Raw genomic sequence first — 21,170 nt, forward strand, 5'->3', positions numbered from 1 at the left:
CCACCAAATCCTTCCATGACTATTGGCCAGATGTGCTTGAGTTTGTCCCATTGTTCAAATTTGAGATGAAATGACCCAACTGGTGCCATAAACCATCTCCTCCGAAATAGTCCATATTGAGCCTTGGTCAAGACTAACGAGAGTGTTCTCATCAAACAGGGGGTTTATAACAATCTCAGTTTGAAATAAAGATTCAAATACTTTATGTATTTCTCTCTAGTCGTCGAACGCAAATAGCTAGCTTAGTAACGATCCAGAGCTGATCAAACATGGTTTGAGTGACTTCTAGATTCTTAATCACCCATTGCTTCTGATTTTCTGCCTTTGATGCTGCTGCAGAAGGGGGATGACCTGTCGTGAGCAATCGTTTCCTCTGTCCCGCTGCCTCGCTAACTTTCTCTGTTTCGATCTTAGATACTGAATTGTTTGAACCATTGGATTTAACCTCCTCTACATAACTCAAATTTTATGCCAATAGCTGGGAGGGGTTCTTCGAGATATTGCCTGAGTAACACTTGACATACTTCTCTTTTTCTACAAATTTATTCAGCATATTACAAAAAGACATCTAGCCCTGCTGTTTTTCTCTTGAGCACACTCTTAAATCGGAATGACCCCTTGAATATGGCCAATAATCACAGTTTAGGACCCAACCAATCTTTGCTTTGAGCTTTGAAATCTTCAATCTTCCTCTGTCAATTACGCCAAATTTTTTAAAAAAGCTATCAACTGGTCCTCTTAGTAGATCCAATATTGCTGTAAAAATTCATTGGAGATGGTATTCAGAAACTGATAGAATTCTGCAGGCTTCCACATCTTCAATGTAAAAATGACCTTCCTCTGTCCAATGCAATAGTGCAACTGGCTTACTTTTCAGCTAACTACCTCCACTTTTGTTTTGAAGCTCGCCGGAGGAGACTGGAAGAAAATGCTGGCAACCAGATAGAGGAGAGGAGAGAGAAGAGAGGACAGAAGAGAGAGGGGAGAGAGAACTTACCTAACGTTTGTTCCCAATTAGATTTGTAACATGTCTTTCCTGACAATACCTTTCATTGATATAATGAAAGGAGTCAACGGAAACAAGAACTTTAGAAACACGATTGACTCAGTGAATCCAAGCTTATAAATTTTAAAGGTGTAATTCTGAGTACATATTTACTTCATCTTCTTCAATCCAAGAATCAATACTATGAATTAAAGAACCAACTGAGGTTGCTAACTAATTCACAGGCTGTTATAAGAAAATTATTGTTGAACTTGGAACAAAATACGATAGAATTCAATATATAAAGGCATACATGGAAACCCTAAATAAAGACTAGGAAACTACAATAAAGGACAAAAGACTAATTAAATATATACTCTCAAGCTTAATGAAGTTTTTGCTGAAGACCTACTATTTATTGCCTTATAATGTTTACGTCGGTGTTTTACTTTTGGTCTAGTTTTGATACTGTTAAACCTTGTTTTTCTTTAGCTTTCGTTTCGTTTTGCCTGGGATTTATTTTGTTTTAGCCAGAGTCTCTGTGTAACATTTGATGTACTCTTGAATATGATGAGGGCACAAAGGAGATGTCAACCTAGATGGAATATTCTAACCCCTATGCGGCTCTGATACCATGTTGAAGTTGGAACAAAATATGAAACAACCCTTTACTTCATTCCATACAATAGAATTCAATATATATAGGCATATGTGGAAACCCTAAACAAAGACTAGGAAATTACAATTACATATATATTACATATATATTATAATAATTATAACACAAACAGGAGTCCACAGCAACATACTGCTTGCCCAACTTCTGAGAACAAGCATGCAAGACCACTGATTACTTTCTCGTCTCCAGTACTAAGAGAAGGCAAAAGAAGCATTTCCTTAAGAAAATGAACTCTGCACAGCAAGACCTGAGGCAACCCCTGCAGAGATTCACAGACATCAAAGCATATAAGAAGAAGTAACGTGAATCTAACAAAGATTTAAGAGGATTGATCTAGAACTTGTCTCAACCACATATGCAGATAGCACAATCACAGGATAGTAAGATTCTAATGGAAAGAAGCATGATTTTCAAATATCAATAGTTGTAAAGTTCTACAATTTCCATAAAAAATTTAGCCAACATTCAGCATTTTTGTAAGATAAAAAAACAGAATATTGGATTCAGAATTAAAACTGAATAAACAAAAAAAGTAGAAAATAAGAGCCTTTTTTTTAAGGAAACAAGTCTCATTTATTAATAATGTGGCAAAAGCTCAAAGTACAAAAAGATTATACAAAGAGCTAAGAAAACTAGAGATCAATAGACGCACCTAGACATCTCAACTAGGTTGAGGAAAACAAGAGCTTTTAAGAGGATTAGAGACCAAAAATGCACTCTCCTCTCTCTTCGTAGGTTTCTTAAGTAAGTTTAAGTTGAGTAGTTTAGGGTTGTGGAGGATTAAGGTCCCTAGAAAGGTGAGGTTATTTATTTCGTAGCTTCTTCATGGCCATCTTAATACGTTCGATAGGCTTGTAAGGAAGATGTCACTCATGGTTGGGCCTTTTTGTTGTATTCTTTGTTAGAAGGCAAAGGAAGACTTGAAAAATATTCTTTGGCATTGTGATTTTGCGGCTACGTTCGGGATTCTTTTTTCCAAACGTTTGGCATTTTCTGTTCCCGACACAAAGATGTCAAAGATATGATCGAGGAGCCTCCTCAATCGTCAAACAAGTTCTTTCGTCTTCTCAAGGGTCCATTGTTTGTTTTTTTGGATAAGAAACATTTCATTAATGAATGAAATGTCCAAATAGGTACAAAGAGAGAATCATAATAGGTACTAAGTGTGAGAACGTGACTGGAATAGAATGGTCATCATGAAGTGAGAATTTTGATTATAAGGATTAGATAAATATTTTGAATAAGGCGTTCTGATGGTTGGTGTTGAAGTTAGGCGACGCGAGATGAAGGGAATTGCGATCCAAAATATCAAGGTGTTTTGATGTTCACTGCGAGATGAAGCCAAGCGAAGAGAGTTAGGAATTTTCGAGGAAATTTATTAACTTAGTGGGCTATGTGTCAAAGTAAGGCTTAAGCATGGCTAAGAGAATTATTAAACAAGCACTGGTAGCACTGAAATAGGAACTGGTGAGTTAAGAGAGCTTAAGGAGTGACTAATCCCAACTTAGGATTAATATAAATAAAAGAAGATGGCAAAAGTGAAGAAGGTTATTCTAAGATTTTGGTCAAAGAAAGAGCTAAGTTGTTGCTCAGAAGCTATCAGGCGAAAAGAAGGTTCGGGTTAGACATTCAGAAAGAAGAAGGAAACTTAGTGTAGTGAGTGATTTTCTAAAGTTGATTAAAATTTTTAAAGCTTTCTTTCTAAGTTTCATATTGTCTTGTATGTTTGTAATACACATTAATGTTGAAATGTGATTTTTAAAGAAAGCTTTTATGCTGTGTTTCTAAGCTAAAGTTTCATGTTTGATGATTGTATGCTACACTTGCGAGTAAACTATTAGTCTTATTCCTATCAATGAGCTAGCTAATTATGTGTACATAAGGAGTAAAGGCAACCATGTAGAAAAGGACTATATGGCGATATGAAGTAGGCCAATGCGTAAAAGGAGAGTATTGAGTTAGCAGCCTGAGCAATGAGAAATGAACCAGAAAATTCTCCAATGGATGCTATTGAAGGAAAGGCCATCACAATAGTCCATGCATGAGAATGGTTCATGTTCTTGGTGAAAGGAATGTGGAAGGCTAATGTGTGATTTATGTTTTATAGAATGAGGCATTGAGAGCCTGTCTATGAAAATGAATTTCAGTGATTGTATTTCCCCAAAAGGTTTAACAAAAACTCACTCGCTAAGTATTTGACTTATGTTTTAAGTTTCTCATCCCAAGGTTACCAGGTGTTAAGGCCAAGATGAGAAAGGTAAGGCGACCTGCTACATGTTGAGGCGTAAGCTGTGTTTAAAGTTGAAGGAACTACACTAGGCGTTTGAGGCCTTGAGTATTATTGTAAAGCAAGCTTGTAATATGTACATTGGAACGCATATTGTTTAAGAAATAAAAGAAGTCTTGTATGATATCTTTCTTTGTTTGTTCTTATCACTTAGTAGTTAAGAGTTAAGTTGGAACTAGGCGATGAAGCTAAATTCAAGGTTTTAAGTTAAGCATTCTAGCATTTCATCCTGAGACGATAGGACTACTCAAGTCATGTTCTTGCACAGCAAAGCAAGATTTAGGACGTGTTGCAGGGTGTAACAACTTGGTATTAGAGCATTACATTCCTTGGGAATGGAACAAGTGCATGTTTGTTATTGTTAAAAAGTTGAGCTAAAGACTTAAGTTATTTTCGTAGGAAGTTTTAAAAAGATATCATGCCAGGACGAGGACGAGCTAGGAGAAAATCACATACCACAACTGAACCTAGCATGGATTCAAAAGCTCATTCAGTAAATCCGGACGCCAAAAGGGAAAAAGAAGAGGTGTTGTATGATAGAGTGGCACAAAGGTTGATTGATCGATTGTCTAGAGAACCTGAGAAAAGTACGGAATAGAAAGGCTCAAGGCGTTAGGAGCCACATAATATACTGGAACAGTAGATCCAAAACAGGCAGAGAAGTGAATTAGGACACTAGAGAAATGTTTCAAGGTCATGCAGTGTTAAGAGGATAGAAAAGTAGATTTAGCTGCATTTCTACTACAAGAAGGAGCAGAATCCTTCTGTCGGGATTGTCCGAGACCCTTTTGAAAGCTAGTTGAGCCATCAAGTCTTGAAATTCCAAAATCTCAATGTCTTTAAGAAGCCTTCTAAAGACTATGGGCCAAGAAGAAGTTGAATAATCTCAGTGGGCTTCTATGGAGCCTTTTGGTAGAACTGTAATCTTGAATGGGGGATATTGAGTGTCAAGAGGTAGGTTGTCAATCCAACCATCTGTCCAGAAGGCAACCCTTGAACCATCTCCAAGTTCAAAAGTAGCTAAAGGCCCCACCTTCCTCCATACCCATGAGATACCAATCTAGGGCTTTTTAGACTGTTGCAAGAATTTCCCATCGCGCACCAGTTGAAGGTTCCGTTCCATGGATGCTTCGGATGACTTGTCTCCATAGAGAGTTCTTCATTCATAAACCTCCAGCCCCAATTGGCAAGTAGGGCAATGTTCTTATTTTGCATTGCTCCCAAACCCAAACCTTCGTCAAGTTGGGGCTGGATACTTTGGCTCATTTAACTAAATGATTAATTTTACTTCTTGTGTGCCCCTCCCAGAAAACATTCCTCATTAATCTCTCCAAATAAGATCCTATATTAACCAGCATTGACAGAGACATGTAATATGTAGGAAGATTAGCTAATACGGATTGATATTAAGTATCACTACCTCCTGGTGACAAGTTGAATCTCCTCCATTTGTCTAGTTTTCTTGCACTTTATCAATCAAGGGCTGCCAAAAAGTATGCTGTCTCAGAAACCCCCCAAAAGAAGCCCTAAGTACAGGAAGGGCATCTTTTCCGAGGAACATCCCATTTTCCCAGCCATATATTTCAGCTCATCCTCTTCCACATTAACTTCATATAAGGCTGATTTCTCCCAATTAACCTTCTGCCTAGAGCACCATTCAAAGAGCGTAATCGTGGCCTTCCATTTCATTAGCATGCTTTCATCATACATACAAAACAGAAGGGTGTCTTCTGCGAATTGGACGATTGGTATTTGAAACTTTTCTTTGCCAACTACAAAACCTTCGTAGCGCCCATTTACTACTAGCTTATTTAAAAGAGTTCCCAGCACCTCACTGACTAGAAGATTAAGGAATGGAGAAAGGGGGTCACCTTGCCTAATTCCTCTAGATGCAAAGATGCGGCCTTGAGGCTTACCGTTAACTATAATGGAGAAACATGGCATTTTGAGGCAGCTCATATCCAAGAAATCCATTTCTAACCAAAATTTCTTATGTACACGACTTCTTCAAGGAAGTGCCAATCCACACAGTCAAAGGCTTTTTCGAGATCAAGCTTTAGAATCCACCCTTTCTTCCTCCTAGCTCAGTAATCCTCCACAATTTCATTGGCAATTAACATCGGGTCAAGGATTTACCTACCTTCAATGAAGGCATATTGGGAGGGACTGATGATATTGGCCATGACTAGTTCCACGTAAGTCTCGTGTTGGTGTTAATTACTTTCAATATTATATATTGAGAATAATAAAGAAGCATAAAGCAAAAATAAAGAAGCATAAAGAAAAATAATAGTAATATTACAGTTATTATTTTTTAAGGTGGTTTTAGAGGTTCACGAGAGGTTCGGCAGATGCTTCTATTATTCTGCCCCCTAAAGTTTCTTATGAAGTATTCTGGTTCTAGTCACTCATTAAAGATTTAAGGACTACTTAGGAGGCATAGTTTTTCAACAAACCTCAACTTGAAGCTGCATGGCTGTTTGGTCTCCCTTGGTGTTTTTCTCTCATCCATTTTGAAGTTTTTAGTCTGCAATCTTCAGCTATTTTTCGGCTTCTTGTTTGATTTTTAAGTTTACTGTTTTGCTGGGGGTTTCATTTGTGTTCTAGTTCAATTTGTATGTACCTTTGTTTGTAATCGCTCTTTTTGCTCTTAGTATAATTCTCTTATACTATGAACTTTAGTCTCTTTTATTAATACTTTAATAAAGAGGCTCGTCTCCATTTAAAAAAACATATATGGATGGATTTTGTTCTTGTTTATGAGAAAATGATATATTTAATGTTGGAAGTCCATCTGAGAAAATAATATAAAAACATCCTACAGGCCTTTCAACTAAGATGGAGACCTTTTCTAATAAGAAACTAAATTTTTCATTAAAATTATGATGTCAAATTAGCAATCTTGTCATTGATAAAATAGAAGGGAAAAAACATGAATTTTCGTTGTTATTTATGATCAATCTTGAATCTTCCCAGAAATTTTTTACATAATTTGATTGTTATATATAACAAATACTATATTTTAATAACGTACTGCTTGTAAGGGGTGATACATACCTCATGTCTACTCACAAGCTCAACAAGAACTTCAATGGCCAAATCAAATGAAGCTACATCCTATACAAGAATAACTTTTAGATGCTAAACAGTCAGACTGCAATTTGTAAGTGTGACTACAATTCCTACCTGAAGCGACTTGAGCACAAAATTAAGGAGGGGATGTGTTGGCAATGAACCCTGAGGTATCTCAGAGAAGCACCCAACACGCACCTGGACACAAGAAAACTAACCTTTATAAAGAAGAAAAAACATAGGGACGCTGTAACATTCACGAGGAAATGAGACATAATAAAATGAAAATTAAATTTCATGCCAAAAGCTAAAGAAAAACATGGCAAAATACTTTTTCTTTAAATGAGATAATAGTCAATACTTAGCCCTGGAAATTTATAAACAGACAGAAAAAAAGCACCACCCAACAGATCATTATAAATTTTAGTTTCATCAGAGAGGCACAATGTTGATAGTCGTCATACCCAACTCAGCAAACATCGAAGAATTTTTCTGTTCTTTTCCTGCGGCTGAGTTCCACAATCAAACCCTTTCTCAGATTGCTGCAGTAGAAACTCAAGAACCATAGGAGTGTGCAACAGAAGCTGCAGGAATAAAGTTCAACAAAATGGAAAACAATACAAGATGAAGTGGACCATAAATTAGAAGGCTCAAGGCTGCAAACACATTAGTACAGATAGAAAGCTCCTACACCTCTCGGGCATATTGGCTTCTACAGGATGAACTTATTTTACAATCAACATTTTGGCTGTCAACGACTTCTTCAGGTAAAACAGTAAGCATCTCCAGAACAGCCAAATTGCCGTTGTCCACACTCTGCAGATTCTGAAGACTGTAGAAAAGACGATCAATGGGTTTCCCATGCTCCACTGTTCTCAGAATAAGCGCAGACAGTGCAAGACAGATTTGAGTTAAAAGCTGTCACAAAAGCAAAGGGCATATCCTAAGGTAAGGAAGAAGTAATAAGTTAAGAACTCATTTAGACCATTAACTAAACAAATAATACAGAGACATGATATGGTACTCTATAATAGAAATAGATCCAAGAAAAAACCCTGAACTGAGGAGGACATTATAGGCTTGAACTACGGTTAAAGAAGTTATAGGTTCGATTTAGACTTCAAACTTCATACATTGTTATCTCCCTTTTCTAAAATAAAAGAAACTTTTCCATCATACACAGTTACCTCTTACCCAAACAAAAATGAATAAATATTTTTTTCTAATTTTTGGTGAGAGACATTCATGTATTTCATGGATATGAGACTAAATAAATTTAAGAGGGAGTTTAAAGAGAAAGCAAAATTTTAAAATAAGCACACCTATCTAGAATATTAACAAATATCTGTTCTTTTTTACCAAAGACGCAAATTTCTAACGATAAAAAGATACAAAAGCTCAAATTTCAAGAAAGAGGTGAAGCACCTGAGGAGGGCCTGAACTAAACTTTTTGGCAGCCACAAGAAGAGCGTTTAGTAGAGCATCTTTTACTCCTAATTGTAAAAGATAGCCTTCATTCTGGATCTGGCAGGTAAGAATTTCAAATTCAAATGAGAAATTGTATAATTATGGGCCTTCAAATGTGTATTTTTAAATGATGATGTAATAGATAACCACATACCATTTCATCATATAGTTCCATCAAGGAGTAGATAAAATTTGTTCTTTCCCCCTCCCCCCCCCCCCCCCCCCCCCCGAAGTACTAAGTCATCACTATGAACTAGATGATGATAATATGAACAGAACTACAACTAGAAGGAAAAGTTGTCACAGCTTTAAAGCCCTCGACAAACATTCTTAGTCAACCTCTCGGAAACCCAAGCAATCAAGGAAAGGTAAAGAACTACAAAAGATAAATAAAAGAAAAAGAGAGAATCAACCACCCTAGCAGTCCCACTTAGGTTTAGGTCGAAGTCACCAAGCCCACAACAAACTGAAGCGATGCTGTTTCTTTTAAAAGAAAAGGTTACATCTTTTCAATAAGAAAATGACAAGAAACTAATGTTTTGGGATACAATAGAATTAAAAATATAAAAGATAGAAACAAAAGTTAAGAAACGACAAAGAAACATAAAGGATGCATGTCATAATTTTTTGAGATGGAAACAAACTTTTCATTGATAGAAACAAGTCTCTTCATTGAGATAATGATATCAAACTAATGCTCAAAGAACAAAAAGGAAACAACAAAGCATAAAGATATGGATAAGGAAGTGCACCCGGGCATCTCAACTAGGTTGACACCCCTTAGCACCATTATCACCTCCAAAAAGAAAATTACAAATAACTTGATAAAGACTTAAAAATTACAATCATTGCCAGGAATAATAAGAACACAATTCAATTAAAGAGATAAAAGCATTCCAATTAAGGCATATATCTTAGATGGAATAATCCTCAAAGAGCTTGGATTGAGAACACCAAGAGGATGCAAGGAGCTGGTCGAATTGAAGCAATCTGACCAAACTATGGCTTTATTGTTAAAAATAAAAAAAATAAAAAAAAGCCTCTTTGATTACACTCGAACAAATTGCTGAAACATAGTTTTTTTCTTTGAAACTGAGACAAGCCTCTTTATTAATGATAATGAATGAGACTTAAGGTCAAAGTACAAGAGTATTATACTAAGAGCAAGAGAACTATGGAAGAATACAGTCACAAGCTATAACAGAAGCTAAACTTATAAACGACCAGCCAAGAGGCAGAATACATGCTTCAAGACAGCTTAAGACAAGGTGACCCACTTTCCCCTTTTCGTTTCCTTCTAGCAAGTGAAATATTAAGCAGTCTCGTTTCAAAGCAACTGTAAAGAAGATATTTGAAGGATTTACAGTAGACAAAGAAAAGGTTGTTCCTCTACTCCAGTTTCCTAACAATACTCTTGTGTTCTGTAAATTTGACAAACTAATGATGGAAAATCTTCGGAAGACCTTGGTTTTATTTGAATGGTGCTCAGGCCAAAAAGTTAACTAGGAGAAGTCATCTATTCGTGGGATCAACATTAGAACACCAAGTAGAGTGTTCTATATATTCATAAAACAGCCCAATTTCAACAAAATTACAGCCTTCAAGACAGTCTTAAAAACACAGTACAACACAAGATCGTAATTTATTATAATGAACTATAAGAAAATACAAGATAAACCCAAGTATAAGGCACTTAGAACCTCCCTCTTGAGTACTCTCACCCCAAGCCCTAAATCACTCCACGGAATACCCTTAATCCTATACTAATCTAATTATCCTTATACAAGATAAACCCATGTATACTAATCTAGGTATCTAACAATCTAACACCGAGGAAAATAGGACTGGTGCAATGGCCTCAAGGCTAAGTTGCAAAATAGATACTTCCATTGTGCTAGAACTAAGTCGAAGAAAACCCCGGAGGAACTGAAAGTGATGTTGGGGATTGACCGAAATAGGAGACAACATCAAAGAAATCACCGGGAAGGTGCAATGATCAATGGAGAAGACAGCGAAGGAAGGAGAGAGGAGAGATGAGATAGCATACTTACCTTTTTAATTGCTAAAACGAAGCTTTGTCTGCATTTTACCAAAGTATTTAGACTTTAGACGGGAGAGAGGATCCTCCAAATACTTGGTGGACATCAATAAGAAATGAACGCCAAAAGATATACGCACATTAAAATACAAGAAAAAGTTCCACCAACACATACTCAAAAAAAAAAAGTTTCACTACTTGCTTGAAAGAGAGGGCAGATGCAGAGCATAATTTTTTTAAAACGGAAACAAGCCTCTTTATTAAGGACAAATAAAAACAGGCCAACTAATTTTTTTTAAAACGGAAACATATCTCTTTATTAATAAATGATAATAACAAAGAGCCAAAGCTCAAAGTACATGTGAGCCAATTAATTGTCTTATTCAAAATTAGAAATACCTAAACCCCGTTAAAGAAACATATTCCTTGCAACCTAGTATGGGATACAATATCTACTGCACACGACACCAAGCTTATCGGGCCCTTTTCAGAGTTGGCCGACAAACGTGATAATTTTTTAAGTTGATTGTTAGAGGTGATTTTTGACATTCTTGGTTGCTTAAGGAGAATGTTGGAATTGATTGTTAGACGTAGTTGTCACTTTTCATTGACGTTGATTATCTTTTTTTTTTAAAAGGTGACGGCCTCTTTATTGATATAATAATAATGAGACAAAAGCTTATAGTACAAGAGAATTATACAATGAGTATGTAACCATGGATCAGAAGGTGCAACTAGGTTGACACCCCCCATAACACCCTCATCATATCCAAACAAGCTAAAAACCAAAACGAAGGAGTAATGTCCAAAGGCAAAACAAAACCAAAAGAAGTACAAAAAAATACAAATAAAAAGACTAAAAGACTATATCAGACCAAAACATCCATCAACTCATACTGAGACAAACTTGAGATCCTTGGAGAAGGAAACCCACGAGGAGGCTAAAAGTTGATGACACCATCGAGGTCTTACACTGAGAAGCTTGCTCTGAAAAAATTTCTAGAATCTTCCCAAACACAATTCTGACAACAATGTAAACAAGTTGAGAATAAGCAATCAAAACCAGGTTGTGTGAAGAGTCACTACTGGCAGAGCAAAAGTGCATATTGAAGGAGACAAACAATGTCCAAAAGCCAGTTTCCTTATTAGATTAACGATTCGACGGAGGCTTCTGTAATCTCATAGAACTTTTCCAGCTTTAATTCAAAGGAATGATTTTGCTTAAAAGATTTCCAACCAGAGCCAATGGCCAATAACTTTGGTTGATTATAACCCTTTCTTTCCCCTGTGACTAAAGCCCCATAAGAATTCGAAACTCTTCATTGAAGTTGATTATCAAAAGTGATTTTCGTTGAAGTTTATCGTAGAGGTAGTTATTGAGCTTGAAGTTGAAGTTGGTTGTCAAATTTCATTATCAAAGGTGATTTTCACCAGAGTTTGCAGTCACAGGTGGTTGCACGAGAGTGATCTTGGAGTTGGTCGCAAGAATTTGTCGTTGGAGACTAAAATTCATCACGTGACAGTCATCGTCAAAGTTGATTTTCGTCGAGGTTTGTTATTGAAGGTGGTTACCAAAGCCTAAAATTGGTCGTCGAACATGGTCACCAGAGTTTTTGTCAAAGGTGGTTGTCGATTTGATTTGTATAGCAGCAAGATATAGAAAGAGAAATGGCACAAGAAGTCCCTTGAAGGATCCAAAAATCTAAAATACCCTCTTCCCAAGCTCACCAACTTGTCACGAAGAAAAGAAAGAAGACTCAACATATCAACCGTCTCTTTGTCAGACAAAGTATAGGTATAGCATAAGCTTAATCCCAAAGGTAAGGTTGGAAGACTTTTTACAACAAAACCATGGGATACAATCTCTTATACAAAAGATTTTTTTTATGCAACAATCATATTTTCAAAGAAGAGTACAAAAGCGTACAAAAAAGAGAAGCCAACAAAAACAAGATGCAACGGTAGGAAGGGGGTCCAATAAAATAAAAATGTGATTAAGTGAAAAATTACAAAAATATCTAGATATTTGAGCCCAATGAGAAACACAGAATCTAAGGGCCCAAACATCACTACAAAAACTCTCCCTCTTCCTGCAGATTCTAATGTTTTTCTCCCCGTTCATACCCCATAAAATAGCACACACCTGTGCCTTCCACATAAATAGACCATTCCCCCGAAAAGGCGGAGAAATTCCTTGATCGACTCCCTACAACACCAAGTCCCTACAACCTAGCAAATATAGTATAACATATCAAAGAAACGTGCCAACAACCAGAGTAAAATCACAACTCCAAAGAATATGGTAAAGGTCCTCCACTATTTGCATGCAAAGAATACAACAATGTGGCCTAACCAAAAAAGGTCCCTAGCCAAGAGCGTACCCAAGGTTAACTCTTTCTTGCAGAACCTGCCACACAAATAACTTACCATCTTGGAAGTTGGAAGTTCACATCTTCCATACCAAGGGAAAAAAAAACAAAACTGCTAACTAGGAGAAAAATGAACAAGCAATGGAAGAAGAAAAGTCTTTGGACTAACAAGAACTCCAAAGGCAAACATCCCCACAAAGATAAGAGTCAAGACATCCATTGTTTCCCTATTGATCAAACAGGCTACGAAAAGCCAAAGAAGAAGAAGGTTAAGACTCCAACAGGGAAAGGAACGACGCTACTGAAAGACCCAATAAAGATGATGGCTTATCAAATTGCTCTGAATGAAAGGTCTCTTTAATTGTTAAAATAGAAAAAAAAATTAAAAAGATAGATAAATTAATACAATTTAATTTTTAATTTTTTTAAAATGAAATTTTGTAGGTTAGATTCTTCCTGGTTGCAAAATTAAATCCAGTGTCGAAGTTTGCTTAAGCAAAACAATAGGCTGGCACAAAATAAGGGAAAAAAAGATGTTTCAACAATGCAAAATTGGGTTAGAATTAAAATTAAAGTCAAACTACTAACCTTGCGTTTAAGAATCTGAGCTGCAAAGAACTCGACTTCCAAATCAGGGACAAAGGAGGACAGCGGAGGCTGAACATGATCGGAGGTAAGGATAGCAGTGGCAACTTCCCAAGCAGCACCTGTCTGTTGAAACTGAACTAACCATTGATTTGCTGCCACGCGGTTGCAAGATTGGGTATCATGATTTAGAACGTGAACTGCTTGACTGACTTTCATTCGCAATTCCATCTCTTTAGCACCTATGTAGATTATCTTTGTTTTCGGTATTCCAAGGAGAAGCTAGCAATTGCCTCGGACACATCATAACAATGGCCTAACAATGCTGACTGCAACTACAGAAACACTTCCAAGAAATTCCATTCCTAAACGCGACGCCATCCTACAGCATATATGCTTACTCTAAACCTGTGTCCATGGCTGCATTATATACTCCCGCAGATTACGCCCAAGCGACTGGCCCAGTCCACAGAGGATTACAACTTTTACAACCCTGGAAATGAATAGGCGAACATATCAATAAGCGAAACTTCATGTAATTGTTTCACCATCTCGCTAAGAACAAGTTAATTTACCCAAATTCTCACAAATTAAACCAATCAACATAATCATTACGATGCAATCCTATCATCTCCCTTTGAAAATTCGATCGCATGGACGCTTCCTATCATGCCGATTTGATTTGTATAGCAGCAAAAAAATCAGAGAATTGTATTCAGATTAAAGTAAACAACCTGGGACATGTAACGGCGAAGGGGCAAAACCTTTTGTTCAAAGTTTCTATTTACAAATATGCATCAAGTCCAATGAGTAGAATTGCATATGAAGAATGTGACGAACATGAAATTAACAATCATCAGAAATAAAAGAAGGTGTAGTCTGATATTATCTCACTTTGTAGACTTCAACCAACGCTGGGCCAGAATTGGATGGTGACTTATTTTCTATTCTTGGCCTGCCTCTGTTCCCCTCGATTCACGCTGTCAATGGGTTTTTTATGAGGTGTGGAGCAGCTGTGTGGGTACTAAGGCTGGCGGACAGAGGCAAGGTCCTCCAATGGCCGACTGGAACGGTAGCGTTGGAGTTGGTCGACCGGCCAGTGTACGACACGAGGAACAAGGGAGAAGTAGTCGATCTAATTTCGGAGTGGGAGTAAAATTCTAAAAAGTTATCTGGGGTTAGTAAAAAAATTGAAGAAAACACCCTTCACTTGGAAAAAAAAAAGAAAATCTATAAGGCAGAGGGCCTAAATGTTCTCCATCATACATTCCACTTGTGCCCTCCAAATTTGTGTTTTATTATCTCTTAGTTATGGAACGTACAAATTTGGTATTTTGCTTAGAAAATAGTTGTGAGCTTTCATTCATATCTTAAGGTCCAAGGAGTGAATTCCACTATGTTATGTTATCTTCTCAACTTCCCACTCAGTTCTATCGTCGAAATGGTAGGCTCGTTAAGTAGGCAACTTGGACCTTTCTCACTCATATAGATCAAAGGACCAACTCTCGTATATGAAATATTAATCTTTTCATATGGTTATCATATGAAATATGATCTCTTCACTTAACGATGTTGCAATGAGAGATTAATATTTTCGCAAAATGATCTTATACAAACTTTATGTATATGATACCTCCCTCGCAAGTTTTCACATGAACAATTTAGATCAAATCTTTTGTAACATTTCCAAAATGAATTGTATTCATAGTATTATCAAGATAGGACACTTAATCTTGATTCATATACTATAGACCCTTTAGGTTATTACTTAAAACAAGATCCACATAAACTTCAACTGCATATTGTTTCAAGTTGCATAAGATTGTTGGAATTTATGTCATAAAACTCGTAGTTTGTAATTAAATTATATTCTATTCAATAAAGTGATTATTGAGGACTTATTGGTGAAAATAAAAAACTATAATCTTGAATCCAATAAATTAAAGTCCCGAGGCTATCTAGTGTAGACTTGAACTTTATGTAGAGACATAAGCGTGGATCAAGTTCAAGTTTATAGCCCAAACGATCTATAGTGTATGAATAAGGTTGAGCGCCTTATTCACCTTACTCAAGGAACACTATGGATGCGACATGCTTTGTAATTAGTACAAACGATGTAATACCAAATCGTTCATGCAGAAACATAGGAGTGGAGGCATCTTATATAAAGAGTTTACATAAGACAGGAACTATGAAATGGTTACTTTTAAGTTATAATACCGACTGTATAAAACTAACTATTTTGATTATTGATGACCTAGGTAAGTTAATTTTAATCCTCAGATAACTATGAACTTCTATTCAAACGAAATTATCCTCAAATCTGCATAGGTGAGGGCAGCTCATCAGCGCTGGCCCAATAAGCCTCCCATTTCAAGGGTGAGATCGGGTGGATAGCTAGAGACATAGGGTGCAAGACAGGATTAACTCCTACCCGCTTTAGAGTTAGTAAATAGGTTATTCCCTTAAGGACTGAATCCAAGTCTTGAACAAAGGGTCCCGCTCTCTCATTGGTCCATGAGGGATTCGGTTTATAGGTTGGACCTTAAACTAATTGTTCAATAGTGGATCAGTAGGACTTAAGGAACAAGATGTAATCTCGATTGTAAAACGATATTTTGACCCAATCGATATTACGAGCAACCTGTTAAGGATTAACTTACTAATCATGGTTATATCAGATAGACAGAAATATATCTATAGTGAGGGGAGTGCAACTACAAGACATTAATGGAATGACCCGTTAGTTAACGAATGTTGATTAGTTCGATCTTAAAGGGTTTAGTCAGTTAATCTCGGATCATTGGAGTTCATGATCTATAAGTCTATTAGGTTCCTCTGCTAGCTCATATGGAATTAACTTAGAATAATATGATGGAATAGTTCGAATTGTTCGAATTAGGTAAAGAGAGAGAAACCGACAAATATATATGATATAGCTGTCAGTTATCAGTTTTAGATGGAGCTTTATGTTTAAATGAAATTTAAATATTAAAAATATGAATACAAATTCATATTTGAAAGCTCGAAATTGATAAAAATGGTTAAAGTTGTAAAAAGTTAAAATGTTGACTTTTGACTGGCTTTATATTCAAATGTGATTTGAATTTCGGAAAAATGAATGCAGATTCATGCTCGATTGGGTCAAGATATCGTTTTACCCTTAAGACTACATCTTGCTCCTTAAGTCACACTGATCCACTATTCAACAATTGGTTTAAGGTCCAACCTATAAATTGAATCCCTCTGGGCCAATGAGAGGGTAAGATCCCTTGCTCAATACTTGGATACAGTCCTTAAAGAAACAACCTATCTACTAACCCTAAAGTGGGTAAGAGTGAATTTTGTCTTGCACCCTATGTCCTCAGCTATTCACCTAGTCTTACACTTAAAATGGGAGGCTTATTGGGTCAGCACTAATGAGTTGCCTCCACCTATGTAGATTCAAGGATAATCTCGTATGAACGAGAGTTCGTAGTTAGCTTAGGATTAAGATTAAGTTACCTAGGTCATCAATAATCGAAATAGTCACTTTTTAAACAGTAAACGACGTTATAACGTAAAAGTGACTATTTCATAGTTCAGTTTTATGTAAACTCTTTACATAAGATGCCCCCACTTTCATGTCCCTATATAAACGATTCAGAATCACTTCGTTTGTACTAACTACAAAGCGGGTCACATCCATAGTATCCACAAAATAAGGTGTCTGACCTTATATGCACACTATAGGCTATTTAGGCTATATACTCGAACTTGATCCATATTTATGTCTCTACGTAAAGTTCAAGTTTACTCAAAATAGCTTCGAGACCTTAGTTTATTGAATTTAAGATTATAGTATTCAATTTCACTAATAATTTCTTAATAACGACTTTATTGAATTGAATCTGATTACAAACTACGAGTTTTAGGACATAAATTCTAACAAATTCCCACTTGGACTAAAACTCCTAGTGGAATAAAACAACATTGAATTTAACCATGAGAGAGAATAATACATATGAGTAGAATAAGCATATGAATATAATAAACTAGGGCACATTCCTAATAACTCTCCCACTTATCCTCATTTACAAACATTGTAGACCTAAACTTTGTAGGTGACCTTCAAACACTTTAGCCACGAGGGGTTTTGTAAAAGAATTAGCAATTTTTTGCTCATAAGATTTATGGGTCACTACAATGTCACTACAATGTACAATTTTCCTAATAAGATGGTACTTGTATTCAATATGTTTTTCCCGTTTATGGCTTCTAGGTTCTTCTAGGTTATCTTGAATTTGCAACTGTACCACTGTTGTCATAATATAAAGTGATTGACAGATGCATGTTTGTAACAAGTTCTAAGTCTTTCAAGAATTTCCTTAGCCATACTACTTCTTTTTCCGCTTCGCAAGCTGCTATGTATTCATCTTCCATCGTGTAGTCAACTATGCAAGTTTGCTTTACGCTTCTTCACATTAATACTCCTTCATTTAGAGTGAATATTGATTCTGATGTAGACTTTCTAGCATCTTTATTAGTTTGGAAATCAAAATCAGTGTATCCAGTAAGGATTAGATCCTTAGTACCATACACGAACATGTAGTCTTTTATTCTTCTAAGATATTTTAGAATATTTTTAACGGTTGTGATTAGACTAATACCTACTGACCATCCCTACTGAGTAGCAAATGTCAGATCTAGTAAATAAAATTTCACACATCAAACTCCCAACAATGGAAAGGAATGTTTCTCATATCCTCAATCTCTTGAAGTGTCTTAGGACATTGTTCCTTTGACAAATGAATTTCATATCTATACAATATCATACCCTTTTTGGAATTATGCATTTTATATCTAGACAACATTTTGTCTATATAAGATGTTGAGAACATATTGTGCATCTCCCAAACCTTTCATTTGAAATTTCGTTACTAGACTTTTTTTTAATGTCAGTAAGATAACCCATGTCATTCCCAATGAGTAGAATATCATCGACATACAAAAATAAGAATACTACAATGAAATTGACAACTTTCTTTTTTTTTTTTGTAAACACAAGGCTTTTGCATAAGATTTGATCGTAGTATCATATTTTATATTCCATGATCTAGATGCTTGTTTTAATCCATAAAAAGATTTTTTAAGCTTACAAATCTCTTGTTCTTGGCCTTGTTCTATAAACCCCTCTAGTTGAGTCATATAGACACTCTTCTCAAGATTTTCATTAAAAAAAATCTATATTGACATCCATTTGCCAAATTTCATAATCCTAAAAAGTGACGATGGGTAAGAGTATTCTAATCGACTTAAGCAAGGCAGCAGGAGATAAAGTTTTTTCATAGTCTACTATCTCTCTTTAAGTATAACCCTTTACCAACTTGGTCTTGTTTTCTTTTGTAAATCCATTTACAACCAATAGCTTTTATGTTATTTGGTTGATTTACTAGAGTCCAAACATAATTAAAGTACATAGACTCCTTTTTGAGGTTCATGGCTTTGATCCATTGGTAACGATCCACATCATTCATTGTCTGTTTATAAATTAATGGATCCTCTACGCCATCATCAGGTTGAGCTTCAGTTAAGCCCAAGTAGCGATCAGGCTGATGAACAACCATCTCACTATGTCAAGGCTCTTTCAACTCTTGAGTAAGATGCAATTGACCAAATTTTCTAGATTTATCAACTACTTTAGTGGGTGAACTAGCTATATCTGTAGCATCTTTAGAAATCTCATTTAATAATAGCTTACTTCAAGGTTGATCCCTGATGGGGTCTTCCTCTAAGAATGTGGCATTTGTCAATACAAATACTTTATTATCTTGAGGATCGCAAAACAAACCACCTCTTGATTCCTTTAGATAACCTATGAATATACATAATTTTGAATGATGTTCCAATTTCTTAGAATTTTGCACCAACACGTGTGTCGAGTATCCCTAAATTCTAAAGTAATGTAAACTTCCTTTACGCTCTTTCTATAGCTCATAAGGTGCTTCTGAAACACTTTTAAAGGAAAAATTATATCCTCAAAATATAGACAACTGTCTCTAAAGCATATCCTCAAAAGGAACCTGGCAAGTGAGCAAAGCTCATCATATAGCAAACCATGTCTAACAAGGTTCAATTTCTTATTTCTGATACACTGTTCTACTGAGGGGTACTAGGTGTAGAGAATTATGATTAGATTCCATGTTCTATCAAATAGTCTAGGAATCGTAAGTCCATATACTCTTTACCTTAATTTGATCGAAGCATCTTTATTATTTTACCTTATTTATTCTTAACTTCAGTCTTATATTCTTTGAATTTTTCAAGAGAATCCAATTTATGATGTATTAGTTAAACATTACCAAATCTTGAATAATCGTTGATGAAACCAATGAAATATTCATATCCACCTCGAGCTTTGACATCCATTGGTCCACAGAGGTTCAAATGTAAGAGCTCTAAAGGTACTTTGGCTCTAAGATCTTTTCTAGTAAAAGATATCTTGGTTATTTTTCCTTCAAGACAAGATTTACAAAGTAAGGAGTTATCTTCTTACTGACTTAGAATTCCACTCTTAACCAATCTCCCAATCTTATTGAGATTTATGTGACCAAGTCTTAAGTTCCATAATAAGCAGAAGAAAATTTTTGTCCTTTATTTTAAGTTTCGGCTATTCTAAATATTTTAGTATTTCAGACAAATTTTGCTTTAGTTAGCCTTTATGTATATAAGTTGTTTTCTAATATAGCATAACATATTTGAATTCCTTTACAGAAAGTGAACGCTTTATTAGTTTCAAAAGATATTTTATACATATGTTTCGAGATACAAGAGATAGATATCAAGTTCATCTTCATTTAAGGTACATACAAAACATTGTTAAGTAATAGATATTTGTCTTCAAAAAATAACTTCAAATCTCCCACTACTTCAGTCGAGACTACCTCTCCTATTCCAACCTTGAAAGTAATATCGTCTTCTGCAAGCCTCTTCCAAGAACTAATTTCCTAAAACGAGAAGCAAATATGATTAGTAGCTCCTGAGTCTAGTATCTAGGTTGAGTATCATATTCCACTAACCATATTTCAACAACTAATAAATCATATTTACCTTGTACCGCTTTCTCTCATTTCTTCTTAGCAAGGTACTTCGAGCAATTCCTTTTCCAATGTCCATCTTGGTCACAGTGGAAACATTTCCCTTTATCTGCACATTTCTTTGCCTTGCTCATCTTGGGAGTCTTCCTCTTTTCCCTTCTTCTTCATTTGAGCTTTAGGTTTTGAGGGTCCAACTTTGTTTGAGGACAATCGTCTTAAACACTTCTTTTTAGTGGTAGCAACATTTGCTTCCACTACTTTTCCCTTAACTAAAGTAAAGTTTGGAACTGTTGAAGGTTATTGGGAAGAGTGGTAAGGTTAAACTTTATCTTACTCAATGACACGTTTTTCTGAAAACTGTATGAAACTCTTTAGAAGAGATTGTAAGATAAAGCTAATCTGATTAGCCTCATCGATGGGTCCACCATTCACCTCAGCAATGTTGAAATACATCATCATGTCTAGGACATGTTCTCTAATAGAGACCCTTTTCTTCATTCACTTTATGTAAAATATGTTTAATTACTTAATGTCTTGGGGAGTATGATGGTTGCCTGAACATCCTCCTCAATGAGTCCATAAGTAAGAATTTGTGTCTTAAAACTCGTAGTT

General features: G+C 35.8%; 1 protein-coding gene across 4 annotated transcripts in view; it reads right to left on the bottom strand.

Annotated features, from left to right (window-relative positions):
• Positions 1 to 14,692, bottom strand: part of LOC103491690 (uncharacterized) — a 68,422-nt gene extending 53,730 nt beyond the window's left edge. Inside the window, exons 1-8 of one of the 4 annotated variants that reach the window (XM_008451737.3) lie at positions 14,377 to 14,692; positions 13,486 to 13,975; positions 8,449 to 8,547; positions 7,717 to 7,941; positions 7,488 to 7,607; positions 7,138 to 7,221; positions 7,009 to 7,068; positions 1,795 to 1,923 (exon numbers count right to left, since the gene is read on the bottom strand). In XM_008451737.3, coding sequence (XP_008449959.1) covers positions 1,795 to 1,923; positions 7,009 to 7,068; positions 7,138 to 7,221; positions 7,488 to 7,607; positions 7,717 to 7,941; positions 8,449 to 8,547; positions 13,486 to 13,713 — 945 coding nt within the window. In that variant the 5' untranslated portion in view covers positions 13,714 to 13,975; positions 14,377 to 14,692. The other 3 variants (XM_017045351.2, XM_017045350.2, XM_008451738.3) reach the window with 3 other exon arrangements.
• Between the last annotated feature and the right edge of the window lie 6,478 nt (positions 14,693 to 21,170).

Source organism: Cucumis melo, chromosome 6 (genome assembly GCF_025177605.1).
Source record: "Cucumis melo cultivar AY chromosome 6, USDA_Cmelo_AY_1.0, whole genome shotgun sequence".
Taxonomy (NCBI): domain Eukaryota; kingdom Viridiplantae; phylum Streptophyta; class Magnoliopsida; order Cucurbitales; family Cucurbitaceae; genus Cucumis; species Cucumis melo.